An 18,258-nucleotide genomic window follows, 5' to 3' on the forward strand; every position below is an offset into this window, starting at 1 on the left:
TTTCAATGTAGAATGGCCATCGTGCCCCCTTCAATGCAGAGTGACCAGCGTGCCGTGCCCCCTTTCAATGCAGAGTGACCAGCCTGCCGTTCCCCCTTTCAATACAGAGTGACCAGCATGCCCCCTTTCAATGTAGAGTGACCATCGTGCCCCCTTCAATGCAGAGTGACCAGCGTGCCGTGCCCCCTTTCAATGCAGAGTGACCAGCGTGCCCCCTTTCAATACAGAGTGACCAGCGTGCCCCCTTTCAATGCAGAGTGACCAGCGTGCCCCCTTTCAATGCAGAGACCAGCGTGCCGTGCCCCCTTTGAAAGCAGAGAGACCAGTGCACTTACCCGCAGCGGCGGATTCTCCTCAGTCCCCGGCGTCTCCTCCTCGGCCAATGGTATGGGTTCGCCTTTTGGCCAATCGGGAAGCGGGTCTCGGACCCGCTTCCTGATTGGCCAGGAGGAGGATCCGTGTGACAATAGCGAATTTTCATTCGCTATTGTTACACAAATGGGTGGGCTAGGGCGCAGTGTTCTGCGCCCCGGGTCCACCCTTTTCTGAAGCCTATTAGAGCCTAATCAGATGATTCAGAAAAAAAAACCCCCATTGAAATCAATGTGTCCGGTGCTCCAACGCACCAGCCGCCACTGCTATGGAGTCAACGTGGAACAAACAGAAGGAGCTACAAAAGGCCTAAGGCTCTGTTCACACCTAAGATGTTTTTGGGCGATTTTCAGACTCAGCTCTAAAAACGCCCAACAAGACAAATCTCATTAATTTCAATGGCCCCTGTTCACAGCTGAGCGTTTTGTCGCCTTAAGCAAAATGCCCATCGCTCAAAAAAGTACATGAGCTTCTTTTTTGGCAGATTACAGGTGTTTTACTGCTTTCATTGGTCATTTGTCAACTTAAAATGCCTGCACAAAAACGCTGTAAAAACGCCAGAAAGCTCAATTTCACAAACATGAGAGGGGGAGGAGGCCTTAAAAAGGAATGTCCCCTTATGGGCGGAGCTCCGCTTTAATAGATACAAATAGACATGTTGCAATCCATCTTCTGCGGGACGTCATCGCAGGTTCTGCTCATATGCTGCTGCCGCTCGTCTGGACTTTAGGAAGCCAGCTGGGAAAGGTGGAAGACCGAGACTGAGGGCTGGAGCAGTTGTGGACCGCAGCGCTGGGTGTGGTGATGTCACTGGGCGGCGTGCAATGCGTTTCTGAGCATGCATAATGTGAATAGGATTACAGGCGCATTCCTTTGTCAAGAAATCAACCCAAGGAGAATACAGCCTTCTATATATATGGTATGGACTGGGTAATGTGTTAGGATCTATACTGGTATGGACTGGGTAATGCGTTTGGATCGATACTGGTATGGACTGGGTAATGCGTTTGGATCGATACTTGTATGGACTGGGTAATGCGTTTGGATCGATACTGGTATGGACTGGGTAATGCGTTAGGATCTATACTGGTATGGACTGGGTAATGCGTTAGGATCTATACTGGTATGGACTGGGTAATGTGTTAGGATCTATACTGGTATGGACTGGGTAATGTGTTAGGATCTGTACTGGTATGGACTGGGTAATGTGTTAGGATCTATACTGGTATGGACTGGTAATGTGTTAGGAAGGAAAGGATGCCCCATCGTTTGATGGAAATGAAAATTATCACCCTACAGAGGGCTGAATTCAAAGACACCCCGAAAATCAAAGTAAAAAATGATGCAGCAGGCTAGGCCATTTTGCTGAAATTTCATTGCAGCAACTCAAAATGGTCCTCAGTAGTTTGTATGGCTGCAGGAAAGTAATTTGCACCGTGTATGGCTGGCCTTAGAGCCGCTTCTGTCTTTTTTGCTTCTTCTCTACATGTATTGGAGATTGCTTCTGCTCCCTACAAAAGGCGTCCTTTGAGTAGACGGACATTTATTCTTATTTATTTGACCCTTGGATGGACTTTGTTCATAATACTGAGATTATTGGACTATTATTGGACTTTTTAAATTTAGAAATAATCACCACCTTGCACTTTTTTTTTTTTAACTCTTTACTTGCAGGAAGCAGCATTCCTGGATTAAGCATCCTATGAATCACAGACAGAGATCCCAGTCCCTCAGAAACTGAAATTCACCAGCCATGCTGCTGTTAAAGCCAGCAACCGTGATGCAGGAAAGTAAAATCAGTCCTTCGGACAGACTTTCTAAAGCTGTGACAGAGCCCGGTTTTACCAGGTCTGCATACCACATCTGTTTGTGCCAGTCCAGAGCAATGAGGATCCCTGGACTTCCCTCCATCTCAAACTAGGGATCAACCGATTATCAGCAAGGCAGGGTTCCAGGGTGTCGAAAATTGTGTTTATTTTGCAAAACTTTAAATGTTCAAAATATCGGCCCATATCGGCCGACACCGATATGCAATGGCCAAAATATCGGTAACGAAAAACCGATGTCGGTCGATCCCTATCTCAAACCTTAACAGAAGGAAAAGAAGTGTCATGGGAGGAAAGGCACTGAGCAGGGTGTACTGGATCCCACTGAGCCACCAGAGCATTCTCTACTTCTGCACGCTTGTGGCGTCTGTGATCAGAGTCAGTATATAGCAGGGTACCATTGGGGACTGTAGTTTAAACCTCAGCTGAAAGAGCAGAGGATGCAGCCAGACCCAGCAAAGCTAAAGAGGACTTTGATTTCAGGAAAGCCTCTAGGAACCGAAGGCTACATGACCACAGGCTTTGGACCTCGGCACCATCAGTAGCTCCTGCAAGAAGCCCCGTAGCCTTTAGCAGAGTGTGAACTGGGTGCATCTAGACCAGTGATGGCGAACCTTGGCACCCCAGATGTTTTGGAACTACATTTCCCATGATGCTCATGCACTCTGCAGTGTTGAATTTTTTTTTTTTTGCCAGTGTCCGGTCCTCCTGTAGGTGGCAGTTTACTCTAAAGGTTAAAGACTCCGCATCCCTCACTGGACAAGAAATCTCAATAACTGATTTCCCAACGTGCGTGCCTTATGCAAGTGTATTTGACATCTTGTTTTTGTACATCTGAAATGCAATTTTCACAGGAATTCATCCACCTTTTCCCGTTATTTGTACATAACTATATTTTGTGGAGGGAGATATGACGAGCTAAAAGGCTTTAATAATAACCTGAGGGTAATCACCCCAAAAAAGTACAAGGAAAATAAAATAAAAGGAAAAAAGGGGCTTCAAAGATGACCACCAGGTAAATAATCAGAAGAATAAAAATCAAAGTTATTATTGCACAATAATCAAAAGTATTACATAATCATAAAAGGTGAACATTAAAATATTTCACAAAATGCTTTGTCCTTCTATATCTACGCATTTCGCTGGTCGGCCACTTCTTCAGGACTAAATCCAGGGACGTGTGTATATATAGTGTGCTTATCTTAATATAATCAAAGAAGAATTCTATTTATAAAAAGGACCATATTAGTTACATAGTCGTTGAGGTTGAATAAAGGCAATAGTCCATCCAGTTCAACCTGTGTCAGTGTGAAACATTTCCCATACCCCTGAATGATAATGTCCTTGAGATGTACGTCCAAGAGTCTTTTAAAAGTAGCCATACTCCCCGCAGTTACTACTACCATTTGTGGCAGAGAATTCCACAATCTTGTAGCCCTTACTGTAAAGAACCCCCTTGGTAGCCTGAGGTTAAAACGCTTCTCCTCTAATCGCATTGTATGGCTTCCTGTCCTCATGCATTCCTTGCGACTGAATAGTTTTTTTTCTATGCTCTGATCATCGTTGAGGTATTTATAAATTGCTATCATGTCCCCTCTCAGGCGTCTCTTCTCCAGGGAGAATAAATCGAGCACCAAAACGCTCTTCATAATTAAGGTCCTCTAATCCCCCAATAAGTTTTGTTGCCCTTCTCTGGACTCTCTCCAGCTCCAACACATCCCTCCTGAGGACTGGTGACCAGAACTGGACAGAGTACTCCAGATGTGGTGGGACCAGTAATTTATAAAGTGGAAGGATTATAGTTTTGTCTCTGGAATACATCCCCTTCCTTATGCATACTAATATTCTGCCGGCTTTGGCAGCCGCAGCTTGACATTGCATGCTATTGCTTAGTCCAGTGTTTCTCAACTCCGGTCCTCAGGGCACACTAACAGGCCAGGTTTGCAAGAAAACTGAAATACATCACAGGTGATATAATTTGCTGCTCAGTGATTGCAGTATTCTAGTCTGCATCTCGCCAAGGTAATACTTAAAATCTGGCTTGTTAGTGTGCCCTGAGGACCGGAGTTGAAAAACACTGGCTTAGTCTATCTTCTACTAAGACTACCATATCTTTCTCCATTTTTAAAACCCCCAGAGGTACCCCCCCCCCCCCCCAGCGTGTACTTTGCTTTTACGTTATTAGTCCCGAAAGTGCAATACCTTGCACTTATCCACATTAAACCTCATTTTCCATGTAGTTGCCCATAGTTGATAATATTGAAAATACAGATTACTTAGTGTATTGAATGTTATGTATCAAAAATCTCAGCATCGTATATATTCGGTTTAAAGAGGAGATAAAAACCAAAAGGGGAAAAAAAACCTCTTCTGTCCATAGAGGTTTTTATCTCCTCTTTAAACCGAATATATACGATGCTGAGACTTTTTGATACAGATTACTTGGTGTATTGAAGATTATGTATTTTCTATAGTTTTTTTTTTTTAATGGAATGTTTCTTTGAATATAGATTAAGATAAGCACACAATATACACAAGTCCCTGGATGTAGTCCTGAAGAAGCAGACAATCTGTGAAACATGTAGACATACAAGTACAAAAGGGTTTTGTGAAACATTTTAATGTTTAACTTTGATATGATTATATAATACTTTTTTAATTCTGCAATAATAAAACCAGTGAATTTTATACGCTTGAATATTTACCTGGTGGTCATCATTGAAACCCCTTTTTACTTTATGTAGTTTTTCTTTTCACCTTATTTACCTTTTTAAGTGGACTTCTTTTCCACTTACGGAAAAGCACCATAAACATTAAAAGAAAAAAAAAAAAAAAGAGACCCGTGGAAGGTTGATGACAATAGATTACATATGTACCTCTCTCTCCCGCCTTCCACAGTGCAGGGGATCACCTCGTTCTCCATCAGGCGAGATCCTAAAAATGATGGACCTTCCAAATCTCGCAAGAAGAGAAGAGTGCAGCATAAAGCGGGGAAGTCGTCTCGGCGAGATTTTGAGCATTTCACATTCCCCAGGATCTCACTGGAAGGAAGAAGGTGTCACCCTTACCCAGGTGCAGTTGGCAGAAGCCAGGTAAAAGGTAGACATCTTTTATGCTGCCTTTTATCAAAAGGAAGGATGACCACTTGAGAAAAGCAGACATTTCATTATAGCTCCTAGGTCTGGTTCAAATATTCACAGAGTCTTCAGATCAAGATCTAAGCATGATGAATTGGATGTCCAGTGATCAATCCTCCTTGTCTCCACACCGTGCCTTTCAAACTTTCCACCCTGAGGGATAACCCTAATGTAGAGTGCAGATTCTATCCTTCTTTCTCCATGAATTCAGGGGCCTCCAAACTTTAACAAAAGGGCCAGATTACTGTCATTAAAACTCAAGGGAGGCTGGAGTGTGGCCAGCGGGAGTTGATAATGTTCAAAGGGCAGTGGGGTTAAACAATGCCTAATGCTTGGAAGTCATTACATGACACCTGTGGTCAGTAGTGGCAGGAATCGGGCCCCATCGCCTGTGTCAGTGGCAGGAATCGGGCCCCATCGCCTGTGTCAGTGGCAGGAATCGGGCCCCATCGCCTGTGTCAGTGGCAGGAATCGGGCCCCATCGCCTGTGTCAGTGGCAGGAATCGGGCCCCATCGCCTGTGTCAGTGGCAGGAATCGGGCCCCATCGCCTGTGTCAGTGGCAGGAATCGGGCCCCATCGTCTGTGTCAGTGGCAGGAATCGGGCCCCATCGTCTGTGTCAGTGGCAGGAATCGGGCCCCATCGTCTGTGGCAGGAATCGGGCCCCATCGTCAGGGGTGGGAAGGAGGGGGTCGTTGCAGGCGGAGTGTTATCAGTGGTATCAATAGAAGGAATAGCCCCCAGGTGCAGGATGAAGCAAAGGGTCGTGTCTGCCCCACAGTTTGGAGACCGCTGCATTCATTCAAAGTGAAACTTCAGCCAATGTTTCTTGGATAATGTAGGGAAAGAGGTCAGAGCAGTGCTTATATTTCCACTAGTTGGTCCTCCCTCATTTGTTTACCTGGTGACACCCCATTACACCAGCTGTCACTGGAGCAGAAGATGAGGGGAAATCTGGAATTGCTGTGCCCTTTTTAGAGATTTTCCCTCCCCTACTGCCTGATAGACCCTCTGTGTGTCAGGGTGCACATGTGATCAGTTATGACACCAGCCATTGGATTGGCAGTTTGGTTGAGAGCACCAGCAAATGACAGTTCTCATTCCCAGCATTCCTTGAATGTAACTGTCTTTTTGAAACCAATAAATTTATGTGTTTAGTTTTGCTTTAAATACATTAAGCAGAAATGCACAGCAAGCAAACCCAACGTTGGTGCACTCAGGAAGTGGCTTCCGATTGGTTGGTTCACAAAAAAAAAAAAAAAAAAAATCATAAAAATATACACCTTTCTATAATGAAAGGCGCAAAGGTCTGTGGGTTCATCCTAACATCGAATGTACGTCTGCACTTGCTGTGTGCTGGAATATTTAGGGACACAAATAGGTGATACCACACAATGCCTGCTGAGTACCCCCAGCTTAACCCCTTAATTCCTCACGGAACACAATCTCACTGCTGAGCTGCAGTAAATCAATAAGACCATCATGCTACACCCTGATTAGGAGATTTGTCACCATGGTAAAAAGGAAAAAGCTTCAAAAATGAATTGATAACCATTTGGTAACCTCTGTCTGCAGCTACCAGAGCACAAAAATCATAAAAACGTGTACTGCCTTCATATTTGTCAGAGAATGCTCCTTGGAATTATATTGACTCCGATCAAAGCAAAGACACCAAGAAAACTCTTTTCCTTTCTAGCCCCTTTGATGGGGAAGGAACAGCATATAATGGGACTTTAGTACATGAGGAAGGCAGCGCATGAACCACACTGGGATCATGGTCAATACACCAAGCAGGAGGTCAGTCTCCCAGGACTGCTGAGCAGTGTGTGCACAAAGCCGGAAACCAGCCAACGTAATGGCCCGCACACACGATCCGAAAATCGGACGAAAAATAACGCTTGTGAAAAGATCGGACGATAATCTGATCGTTAGTACACAGCTTACGAGAGGAGATCACGACAGTTCGCCCGATATTATCCGGTCGTGCAAGCATAAAAATTTTGATCGTATTATAACACATCGTACGATAATCGTATTATCAGTATGTTGTTCGTCCGAAAAAAATGGTGAGCAGTAGACATCATTTCCCCTCACACGCTACAACGTGGTTACGCATACCGGAAGCTTTTGAATAATCGTCCGAGAAAATTCGTATCGTAAGTAACCTCTCCCGTTTGCGAATATAATTGAGAGTTCCTAGCAACCAAACAAAAACGGATGGAACGTCGTCCGATTTTCGGATTGTGTGTACTGGGCATTAGGATGAAAGGATTCTGCTGTAGTTCCGTAGCGGTCACATCAGCCGGACAGGCGCCACTTGCAGGGAAATACCAGGAACCAGGGTGGAACACAAGCTATATGGTTGCCATGACAACATGTTTCGCATGTAAAATATATTGGGAAACCTTGCTCTAGGGTCTGTGCTAGAATAACAAATAAAATATTTTACACACACACACACACACACACACACACACACACACACACACACACACACACACACACACACACACACACACACACACACACACACACACACACACACACACACACACACACACACACACACACACACACACACACACACACACACACACACACACACACACACACACACACACACACACACACACACACACACACACACACACTTGGGGGTTCTATGCTATTTTCTAGCAGAAAATACATTTTTTCTTTTACTTGTGAACAAAAAGTGCCAGAAAAGTTTGGGTTTGTAATAAAAGAGCTTGGATTTTATCTGTATTTTTTTTTTTTTTGACCCTTGATTTGGCACAATTGGGCCCCTTTCACACTAGCGGACCGTTCAGATCCGCCTGTACGTTTTTCAGGCAGATCTGAACGGATGCCCCATGCATCTCTATGGGACATCGGATGTCAGCGGAGACATGTCCGCTGACATCCGATCCAGTCCGTCAAATCTGGACGGATGGAAACCCTATTTTCCATCCGTCCAGCGGATCGGATCGGATGAGAACGGACAGGTGGTCCGTTCTCATCCGATTCCCCCATAGAGAACAGCAGGGACGTGACAGCTCTGTCTCCGCACACAGCGTGGAGACAGAGCTGCCATCCGCCTGCTCAGCAGTCCTATGTGTGAAAGGGGCCTTAAAGTCCCATTATATGCTATTCCTTCCACATCAAGGGGCTAGAAGGGAAATGTTTTCTTCCAATAGGGATAGTGCCTTTAAAAAGGCATACATCCATCAGCTTCATCCACATAACGTATTCAAGCAAAGGTACGTTTGAAAGAACTCCTTTCTCCATCGTGCATAAACTTACGAAACGTACATTTCTGCCCTTCCCCAGATCCTTCCTCCCCAGAATGCATCTCTGCTTTGAAATACACAAACTGGGTGTCCCCTCGACTCTTCCCACTATCGTCGTACTCGCTGTCTGTCCCAGAATCCTCCTCGGCCGTGTCCCAGGTCTCCTTCTTGCCTTCGTTGGCTTTGGATCTGCGGCTGCTGGTGATGCTGTGGGAGTCGAGCCCGTTGGCTAGTGGTATGGGGGCGTTGTCCGCATTGCACAGGGTGTCGCTGCTATGGCTTGAGCTAAGGATATCGCTGTCCACAGAACTAGTGCTCCGGTCGTTATTAATGTCAGAGTCCGATCGCTCTTCTGACTGGAAGTTGTTCTCAGAGTCTGCGGGGAGAATCCGGTTCTCCAGGTCTCTGTTGTCGGCTGACCCTGAGGAATCCGCCTCGTTCAGCGGAGAGTCAATGTTTTCAAAGTCACTGCCCTCTGTACTTTTACTGCTGTCCCCGTTCCCCCCTTCCTCCTGCTGCTGGAGGGACAGAGATTTGAGTTTTTCAGTGCTTTCCTCCAAAATGGCGTCCACAGATTTCCCACCTCCTTTCCCCCTCTCGCAGAATGCCGCCTGGCTTTCTGAGTCCTGGCAAGGCTTCGTGCAGGAGGAGCGCTGGGCCTGAGGGCCCGGGACGTGCTCTGGGAGGGACACGTACAGTCTAATGGTATTAGCATGGCGGTCAAGGAGCTTCCACAGGTGAGACTCCGGAAACAGCAGCTGGTGGTCTGTGGAGTCCGAGCTCTCGACAAACACCTACACGAAAACAAAAGTACGAGTCAGGGGCATTCAAAACAGGTTGTGCAAAACAGTAAATGCTTAAGGCCCCATGCACACGGGCCGGCAAAACAGAAAGCTGTACAGGCCGCCCGACATGTCCTTAGCAACCAATGATGTCATTGTTGCTAGGATGAGGGTGGGCAGCCTGCACAGTTTTCCGTTTTGCTGGCAATAGAACAGAGGAGGAAGTAGCCGGGAGGAGGTGCAGGCTGAGCTCTCTCCCGCCCAGTGTTGCCAACCAACCAGAAATTTACTGACACTACAACCAGAATTTACTGGCACAGCCATGTTTTTAATGGCATTTCCAAAAGTTACAAAATTAGAGTTTTAAATGCAAATTTCAGTATTTAGGTTATAAACAAGTACAGTATGCAGTTAGTAATGTGATTTAAGGTAGACATTAAGGCAAAAAATATATTTATTTTATTTTCTATATAGTAAGTAGCCTAGGGACAGGACAGGAGGGCAAGAAAGTTAGAGCACAGATGATGATGACATGTCCCTTCCTGATTTACAGTGACAGTCTCCCTCCACACCAGTTCACCTTGTTCCCATCCCGCAGGTCCGACCCCTCAGCTCGGCTCTCTTACCCCATGACATCACAAGACACGCGCTCAGGCACTGCCTCTGCCACAACTTCCCCTCGCTGGTGTTGACTGAACACACTGTAGCAGGCATGGATGGTCTCAGGCCAGCTCTGGACCAGAACAGCGCATGCGCAGTTCCAACCTGAGCGTCACAGCCTTCTTGCCTTGTTCCCATCCCGCAGGTCCGGCCCCTCAGCTCGATTCTCTTGCCCCATGACATCACAAGACACGCGCTCAGGTCCTGCCACTGCCACACATTCCCCTCGCTGGTGCTACTTGAACACACTGTAGCAGGCACTTAAATGGTCTCAGGCCAGATCCAAGCCAGAATAGCACATGCGCAGTTCCGACTTGAGCGTCGTAGCCATATTTTTTTCTGGCAACCTTTTCCTTTCACTGGCATTTACTGGCTGCCAGTAAAAATACTGACGGTTGGCACTGCTCCTGCCTCTATCACAGGAGTTAACAGAGGAACACTCAAATTGGGCTGTTGCCGAGGCACCCCCGAGGACTCCTCGTGGCGCCGGAGTTGAAAAACACTGCGCTACAGGTTTGGTTTGAGACTGAAGACATGCTACAGAAGACAGTGAGAAACATGGGACACATAGGGCTAGTAGAGCCAGCAGACTGTTGGTGTCCAAAGGCTGGAAACAAATACCAAAGCGACTCCTGTGGTCCTCGAGCCACAAGTTTGACACTAGCTAGAAGGAATCTCTCTACATGACCTCACCTTATTGCTTCGGAAGAATCCTTCAGCCTTGAGTGTTTTATTGGACACGCTGAGCAGTCGTAGGTCATTGTAGCAGCGTTCCAGAACAATGCGCATAGGATCCCATGGCAAGTCTATGGTCTGTCATACATAGATAATTGGGGATGAGAAAATATTAGAGACACCACTGCAACCCCCAACATAACAGAACTACAATTCAGCAATACACAAACATACACACTTATGACCCCCCCCCAATTAACCACTTGCAGACTGCCGCACGACTATATACTGCGGCAGTCAGCACCCTACAGGCAAAGTGACGTACCGGTACGTCGTTCGCCCACGCCCCTGCTCATTCCCTGCCATCCCAGCGTGTGTTTCCGGCGGCTCTGATGCCCGCCGGCCACTCGCAATCTCACTCAGGAGAAGGGGAAAGACAGACGGCTAATGTAAACACAACCGCCTGTCATTCTCCCTTAGATCATCACTGAGGCTATGCGATCCTGCTATGTAGGATCGTATGTCTCTGTGATGATGTAACAAGCCACGCCCCCTGACAGTTAGAATCACGCCCCCTAGGGACACCCCTTGATCACCAATAAAGTTAACCCCTTCCCTGCCGGTGTCATTTTTTACAGTAACAGTGCATATTTATAGCACTGATTACTGTAGTAATGTCACTGGTACTCCCAAAAGTGTCAAAAATGCCAGTTAGGAGTCCGATCTGTCCGCCGCAATGTCGCAGTCCCGCAAAAAAATAAAAATAAATAATCGCAGATCGCCGCCATTACTAGTTTAAAAAAAACACAAAAAAAACATTACATAAATCTTTCCCGTAGTTAGTTAACGCAATAACTTTTGCGTAAACCAATCAAAATACGCTTATTGCGATTTTTTTTACCAAAAATATGTAGCAGAAAACAAATTGGCCTAAAATGTTAAAAAATGTTGATTTTTACATTTTTTTTTTTGAGAATTTCATATAAAAAAATGTGAAAAATATTGTTATTTTTTCAAAATTGTCGTCTTTTTTTTTGTTTATAGCGCAAAAAATAAAAATCGCACACATGATCAAATATCACCAAAAGAAAGCTCTGTTTCTGGGAAAAAAAGGACGTCAATTTCATTTTGGTACAGCATCGCACGACCGCGCAATTGTCCGGTAAAGTCACGCAGTGCCGAATCGCAAAATAGGGCCTGGTCTTTGAGCAGCCAAATCCTCTGGGGCTTAAGTGGTTAACAGAAGGTCATTTGCTCAGAGAATCCGATGTTTAGCATGTAGGCACAGTACTGGAATAAAGACACAAAACATTGAAATCTGAATAAACTACTCCACCAATCCTAACCTTGGAGATGAGCTGCTTGAACTCCTGGATTGTCTGGCTTAGATAAGCGCGAACGCTGACTGGTGGGGCGATCGTCTCCGCCTTCAGATCCACCACGTACACCTTCACCATCACCTCTGCACAGTCACAATAAAGATTTTACATATCCAGCACAAGTGACAAAGCAAAATACTAAAAAAAAAGAGCTATTCCTTTTACCTACAAGTAAGCTTTATTATAGGCTCACCTGTAGGTTATAATCACAAAGTGGGCTTTACTGCAGCTTTAACACAGGGACCCATGCCTGAGAATATTAAGATACCTACTGCAGATGCTTGCTACCTTTACGGGCTATCAAATGGCTTCTCAATGTTTTTTAAACACTTTGCAAGGGCTTTGTACACGCCCTTTGAATAGGATGCCCAGGCTACATAAAGCTAAAACAAGCCATTATGTCCAAAGCCTTAGCAGCCAGGCCTGACAAGGTTTCAGTAGCCCAAAAAAATAAATTATTTAGTTCAATGAAGCTGCAATCGGTCCTTGGTGTAGCCTCAACCGATATAGGTGGAGCACATCAGACTGGTTACTCACCACCTGGTTTGTAGGACTGGAACACCTGATCTGGCCGTTTAGTTTCCAATAGCAGATCGAACATGTAGGAGGACTTGACCCCACCCAGCAGCAATCCCATTGGCCGATCTTCTTCGTCTTCATACGATCGCTCCAAGTAGTCGTGAAATTCGTCATATTTTACTAGCCGACAGCAATCCAGAGGGATGACCCCTTCCAAATCCATTATCTAGAAAAAAAAAAAAAAGAAATGTCAGCGATGTATGCTGCAACCTCGGCAGACCCGTTACTGCTTCCCAGATGTCAGAGCCCTGACCCTTGTCCACGTATATATCTCAGAGCCCTGACCCTTGTCCACGTATATATCTCAGAGCCCTGACCCTTGGTCCACATAGATCTCAGAGCCCTGACCCTTGGTCCACATAGATCTCAGAGCCCTGACCCTTGTCCCACGTAGATCTCAGAGCCCTGACCCTTGTCCACGTAGATCTCAGAGCCCTGACCCTTGTCCACGTAGATCTCAGAGCCCTGACCCTTGTCCACATAGATCTCAGAGCCCTGACCCTTGTCCACATAGATGTCAGAGCCCTGACCCTTGTCCACATAGATCTCAGAGCCCTGACCCTTGTCCACGTAGATCTCAGAGCCCTGACCCTTGTCCACGTAGATCTCAGAGCCCTGACCCTTGTCCACATAGATCTCAGAGCCCTGACCCTTGTCCACATAGATCTCAGAGCCCTGACCCTTGTCCACGTAGATCTCAGAGCCCTGACCCTTGTCCACATAGATCTCAGAGCCCTGACCCTTGGTCCACATAGATCTCAGAGCCCTGACCCTTGTCCACATAGATCTCAGAGCCCTGACCCTTGTCCACATAGATCTCAGAGCCCTGACCCTTGTCCACATAGATCTCAGAGCCCTGACCCTTGTCCACGTAGATCTCAGAGCCCTGACCCTTGTCCACGTAGATCTCAGAGCCCTGACCCTTGTCCACGTAGATCTCAGAGCCCTGACCCTTGTCCACGTAGATCTCAGAGCCCTGGACCAGGCATGTGGGTGGATCCCGACTTCATTGTCCCGATCTTGCCCGAGCCTGGACCAGCTCTGTGACGTCAGCCGACAGCGGGCTTCAGCCTGCTGTCTGCTGAAACTGGGTCACAGGTGTGCAGAACGAACCACACTCCTATGATCCACAGGAAAAGTAGAGCCAAAACCAGCTTTGGCTGTACCTCTCCTTTAGGTCTGTGGAAGGCAGGCAATGTGCCTTTTTCAGTGCCATTGCCTGATAGGGGCCTGTGCTGAGGCAGGGCTGGACTCCAAGCAACTACTTCACAGGTAACACTGTATGTTAACTCCAAGAAGACTCTTCTGTTCTAATGGTCCCAGTAAACACTAACTAGAAGCTGCAGTTTTATCACTGCTGTGTACCATTCAGGACTGCTGAAGCATGTACTTCTGTATAGCACCTTGACTGCTATTTGGACACTGGGGACTGGTAGGACTTTCATAGTTACATAGCAGTTGAGGTTAAATAAAGACGATAGTCCACCCAGTTCAACGTGTGTAGGTGTGTGTGGAGGTATTAATTTCCCCTACCCCTGGATGTTTTGATCTTTGAGATGTACGTCCAAGAGTCTTTTAAAAGTAGCCACCTTTTAAAGTGTTTCTAAAGACACTAACGGTAGTAAATCAGTCTGTATATGCAGTACAGTATGCTGGTTATACTCACTGTGGAACCTAAGGGGTTAATCCTCTGCATTGTGTAAAAAGGCTATTTGATCCTGATAGAGCAGAGCCTTGGAGTCACTCTGCACATGCTCAGTTTGGTGTGTATTGCTAGAGCATTTTCTTTTCTTTTTTTGGGGGGGTGCATGTGATCAGCACAGGGCCAATCAGCACTGTCCAGAGATCAGGGGTCCTGCAACCTCATAGGAAAGTCAGAAAAGAAAAAAAAAAAAACCTCCTACAAGCTTTACCCAGACACTGACAGAAGTCACAAGACTGCTATATACTGCTAATGAGAAAAGGTATTTATCAGTTTATATTTACTAAAATAATTGCATTTCCATGTTCGTGTACTGTGGGAGAGCAGATATAGTGACTGCAGGCTCCTGGGGAGAGCACATATAGTGACTGCAGGCTCCTAGGGAGACCAGATATAGTGACTGCAGGCTCCTGGGGAGACCAGATATAGTGACTGCAGGCTCCTGGGGGAGAGCAGATATAGTGACAGCAGGCTCTTGGGGAGAGCAGATATAGTGCTCTCCCCAAGATATAGTGACTGCATGATCCCGGGGAGAGCAGATATAGTGACTGCAGGCTCCTGGGGAGACCAGATATAGTGACTGCAGACTCCCAGGGAGAGCAGATATAGTGACTGCATGCTCCCGGGGAGAGCAGATATAGTGACTGCATGCTCCCGGGGAGAGCAGATATAGTGACTGCATGCTCCCGGGGAGAGCAGATATAGTGACTGCAGGCTCCCGGGGAGAGCAGATATAGTGACTGCAGGCTCCCGGGGAGAGCAGATATAGTGACTGCAGGCTCCCGGGGAGAGCAGATATAGTGACTGCAGGCTCCCGGGGAGACCAGATATAGTGACTGCAGGCTCCCGGGGAGACCAGATATAGTGACTGCAGGCTCCCAGGGAGACCAGATATAGTGACTGCATGCTCCCGGGGAGAGCAGATATAGTGACTGCAGGCTCCCGGGGAGAGCAGATATAGTGACTCCAGGCTCCCGGGGAGAGCAGATATAGTGACTCCAGGCTCCCGGGGAGAGCAGATATAGTGACTCCAGGCTCCCGGGGAGAGCAGATATAGTGACTCCAGGCTCCCGGGGAGAGCAGATATAGTGACTGCAGGCTCCTGGAGAGACCAGATATAGTGACTGCAGGCTCCTGGAGAGACCAGATATAGTGACTCCAGGCTCCCGGGGAGAGCAGATATAGTGACTGCAGGCTCCCGGGGAGAGCAGATATAGTGACTGCAGGCTCCCGGGGAGAGCAGATATAGTGACTGCAGGCTCCCGGGGAGAGCAGATATAGTGACTGCAGGCTCCTGGGGAGAGCAGATATAGTGACTGCAGGCTCCCGGGGAGAGCAGATATAGTGACTGCAGGCTCCCGGGGAGAGCAGATATAGTGACTGCAGGCTCCTGGGGAGAGCAGATATAGTGACTGCAGGCTCATGGGGAGAGCAGATATAGTGACTGCAGGCTCCTGGGGAGAGCAGATATAGTGACTGCAGGCTCCTGGGGAGAGCAGATATAGTGACTGCAGGCTCCAGGGTTTTGTAACACTTTAAGCTCATTAGGTCCTGTGTGTTTAGCCTCCATCTGTCCTCTCCCTGAGCTCCTAATTCCTCACATATACAAAGCAGATTCTCACACTCGCATACATCATCTGAGGGGTAATTAACACTAGAAGAGACAACACAGAACTGTGTAAAGAGGAAAAGACCGCCTAATACCGATTACAGGATTATAAGCAGTCAATGGAAGACAACGCATCTTCCTGTGTTGAGCAGTAATCAACTGAGTGTCCCCACTCCATAAAAAAAAATTAAATGTAATTTCCTTGCGACTCCTATGCACTAAAATCTCATTCCCTGCTCATGTGACTAGTGAACTGCTTTGCCTGGATGTTAGTACAGAGCCTGAAGTGAAATTACAGGCACCTCTAGCAACAGGAGTTCCATATGTCATGAGATACTTCGGGAGAAACCTGCAGACTAAATAGATGCAGAGGGTGCGCATCATTTTACTAACACAGTTAAGCACTAGTGGTGGTTATTGTTTTTCACATCTACCCATACGGATCACGTGTGATTGGAGGAGGAAGAGGAATCATATCCAGGATAATCCTAGGTAATGTTAACCCATCATTAACCATATCCAAATGAGAGGAAGGAGGGGGACGGCTAATCCAGTGTATCTTTTGGAGGCTGTATACCATGAGAGTTTGCCTTATCCATGAGAGTGGGTGGGCATGTATTTCTGGTGAGTACTCAATCTCTCTGGAGTGATCAGCACATTGGTGGAGGACTAGGAGGTGATCTCTCTTAAGCTGCACACTAGGATATCGGCTTTTCTCCATCTTGGAGTTTCTAGAATCCCTGTGCTTATAGACTTCCTCTTCAGACGACAATACATGATGGACTTTATCTCCCCTTGCTAATTTTACTTTATGAGGTGTAATTTACTTAATTTGCTACAAATGGCCATGGTGTGTTTGCACTACTGATGCCAGTCTTTCTACTAGGATAAGTTGGTGTTTTTTATTATTGTGTTGTTTCTTTTAAGTAGCAGCAACTTCTCTTCAATAGATTGCTAAAATTGGGTTTATCCCATACAGTGGATCATTTCACTTCTGAGCGCAGGGGACCATTACAGGTTATTTGTGTTTGGTATTTTATATAAAGGAAAGTTATAGGTGGGGGCAGTGGCCAATTGTTTGTGCAAAACGCAGTGCGTTTTCCTGTATAGGACTTCATGGAACCAAACGATCATGCAATTTGTTTGTAGTCCGGTTCCAAAGCTGGTGCAGTGCAATACAAATTGATAAGGCTGAGATTGCACTGCACTGAATCGCATGTGATTTAATCAGGAATGCTGTGTGTTTCCTGTGCGATTCATAGTGCGAACTGAGCCAAAGACTACAGTAGTCTTAGCTTACCAGGATCCTCACACTACACCTGTGATCTACTGATTGTGGATGCAGGCTACTGACAAAAAAAAAATAAAAAAAGATTATTTAAAAAAAAAAAAAAAAATCTTTTTCCTGAAAAAAAGCTGCATTTATAATTTTTTTTTTCAATGGTCAACTCAGTTTTTAAAAGAGAAGTTTTATTTGAAATGGTTCATCTGTAATCTATATTGTGCAGTACCTTCCATGCAATCTCCACGGCCTCTTTCATGGTCTTATCCTTGTGTACCTCCAGCTTGTTCTCCATCAGAATCTGCTTGACTGGATGCATGCAGAAGAGCTTCAACTGCAAAACACAACAGAGGCCATTACAAGGGATACAGAGACAGATCTGTCATAAAATCAGGGGGGTAAAATCAGAGACGGGGGGGCGTACTTTACAAGTATTCCGCTCGATCTCTCGCTGGCGTTTCTCCTCTTCTTCCTGCTCCTTCTCTCTCTGCATCAAACGCTTGATGTGCTCCGGAAAGTCGCTCACCTCCAGGAACTCTGGAAAGGAACACAAGCAAAACATGGGATGTCTCTTTGCACCTTCCAAATCACTGTGAGTAGAATGGAACGCAAGGAACTCTACAAGGCTTTCTACACAAATGTGAAGTTAGAGATTTGGGAAGCTCACTACTGGGTTGCTCTCCTTGCTGGAGGCCCTAACAAGAGGAAGCTTCTGCCTCTACCAAGATGGCCGCCTCCACACAAAGACAAAGCGCAGAACAATTAGTCAGTAACGAGGAAGAGTTCAGTTGTAGGCAGACCACCATCAATATTCGTGACTAGTCCGTCGCCCTCTGCCCGCCTTTGTTTTGGCACAGCCTACAGAGTTCAGTTCCTCTAACAGCAATTTAGTTAGTAGCCAACATCATGCTTTGATTTTGGTCATTCATTCTTTATTCCTTCTAATACAAAAAGACACTAAATTCTCAA

At 46.3% G+C, this 18,258-nt stretch overlaps 1 protein-coding gene across 7 annotated transcripts in view; it reads right to left on the reverse strand.

Moving 5' to 3' along the window:
• The window catches only part of USP47 (ubiquitin specific peptidase 47), a 130,859-nt gene that overhangs the window by 33,385 nt on the left and 79,216 nt on the right, over window positions 1-18,258 (reverse strand). For 4 of the 7 annotated variants that reach the window (XM_082269625.1, XM_082269622.1, XM_082269620.1 and 1 more), the window contains 6 exons: window positions 17,714-17,826; window positions 17,519-17,623; window positions 12,655-12,862; window positions 12,085-12,200; window positions 10,757-10,876; window positions 8,635-9,415 (listed from right to left, as the gene is read on the reverse strand). In XM_082269625.1, the coding sequence (XP_082125751.1) occupies window positions 8,635-9,415; window positions 10,757-10,876; window positions 12,085-12,200; window positions 12,655-12,862; window positions 17,519-17,623; window positions 17,714-17,826 (1,443 nt within the window). The remainder of the gene's footprint in view (window positions 1-8,634; window positions 9,416-10,756; window positions 10,877-12,084; window positions 12,201-12,654; window positions 12,863-17,518; window positions 17,624-17,713; window positions 17,827-18,258) is intronic. The other 3 variants (XM_082269626.1, XM_082269623.1, XM_082269624.1) reach the window with 1 other exon arrangement.

Source organism: Pelophylax lessonae, assembly GCF_965119305.1.
Source record: "Pelophylax lessonae genome assembly, chromosome: 10".
Taxonomy (NCBI): domain Eukaryota; kingdom Metazoa; phylum Chordata; class Amphibia; order Anura; family Ranidae; genus Pelophylax; species Pelophylax lessonae.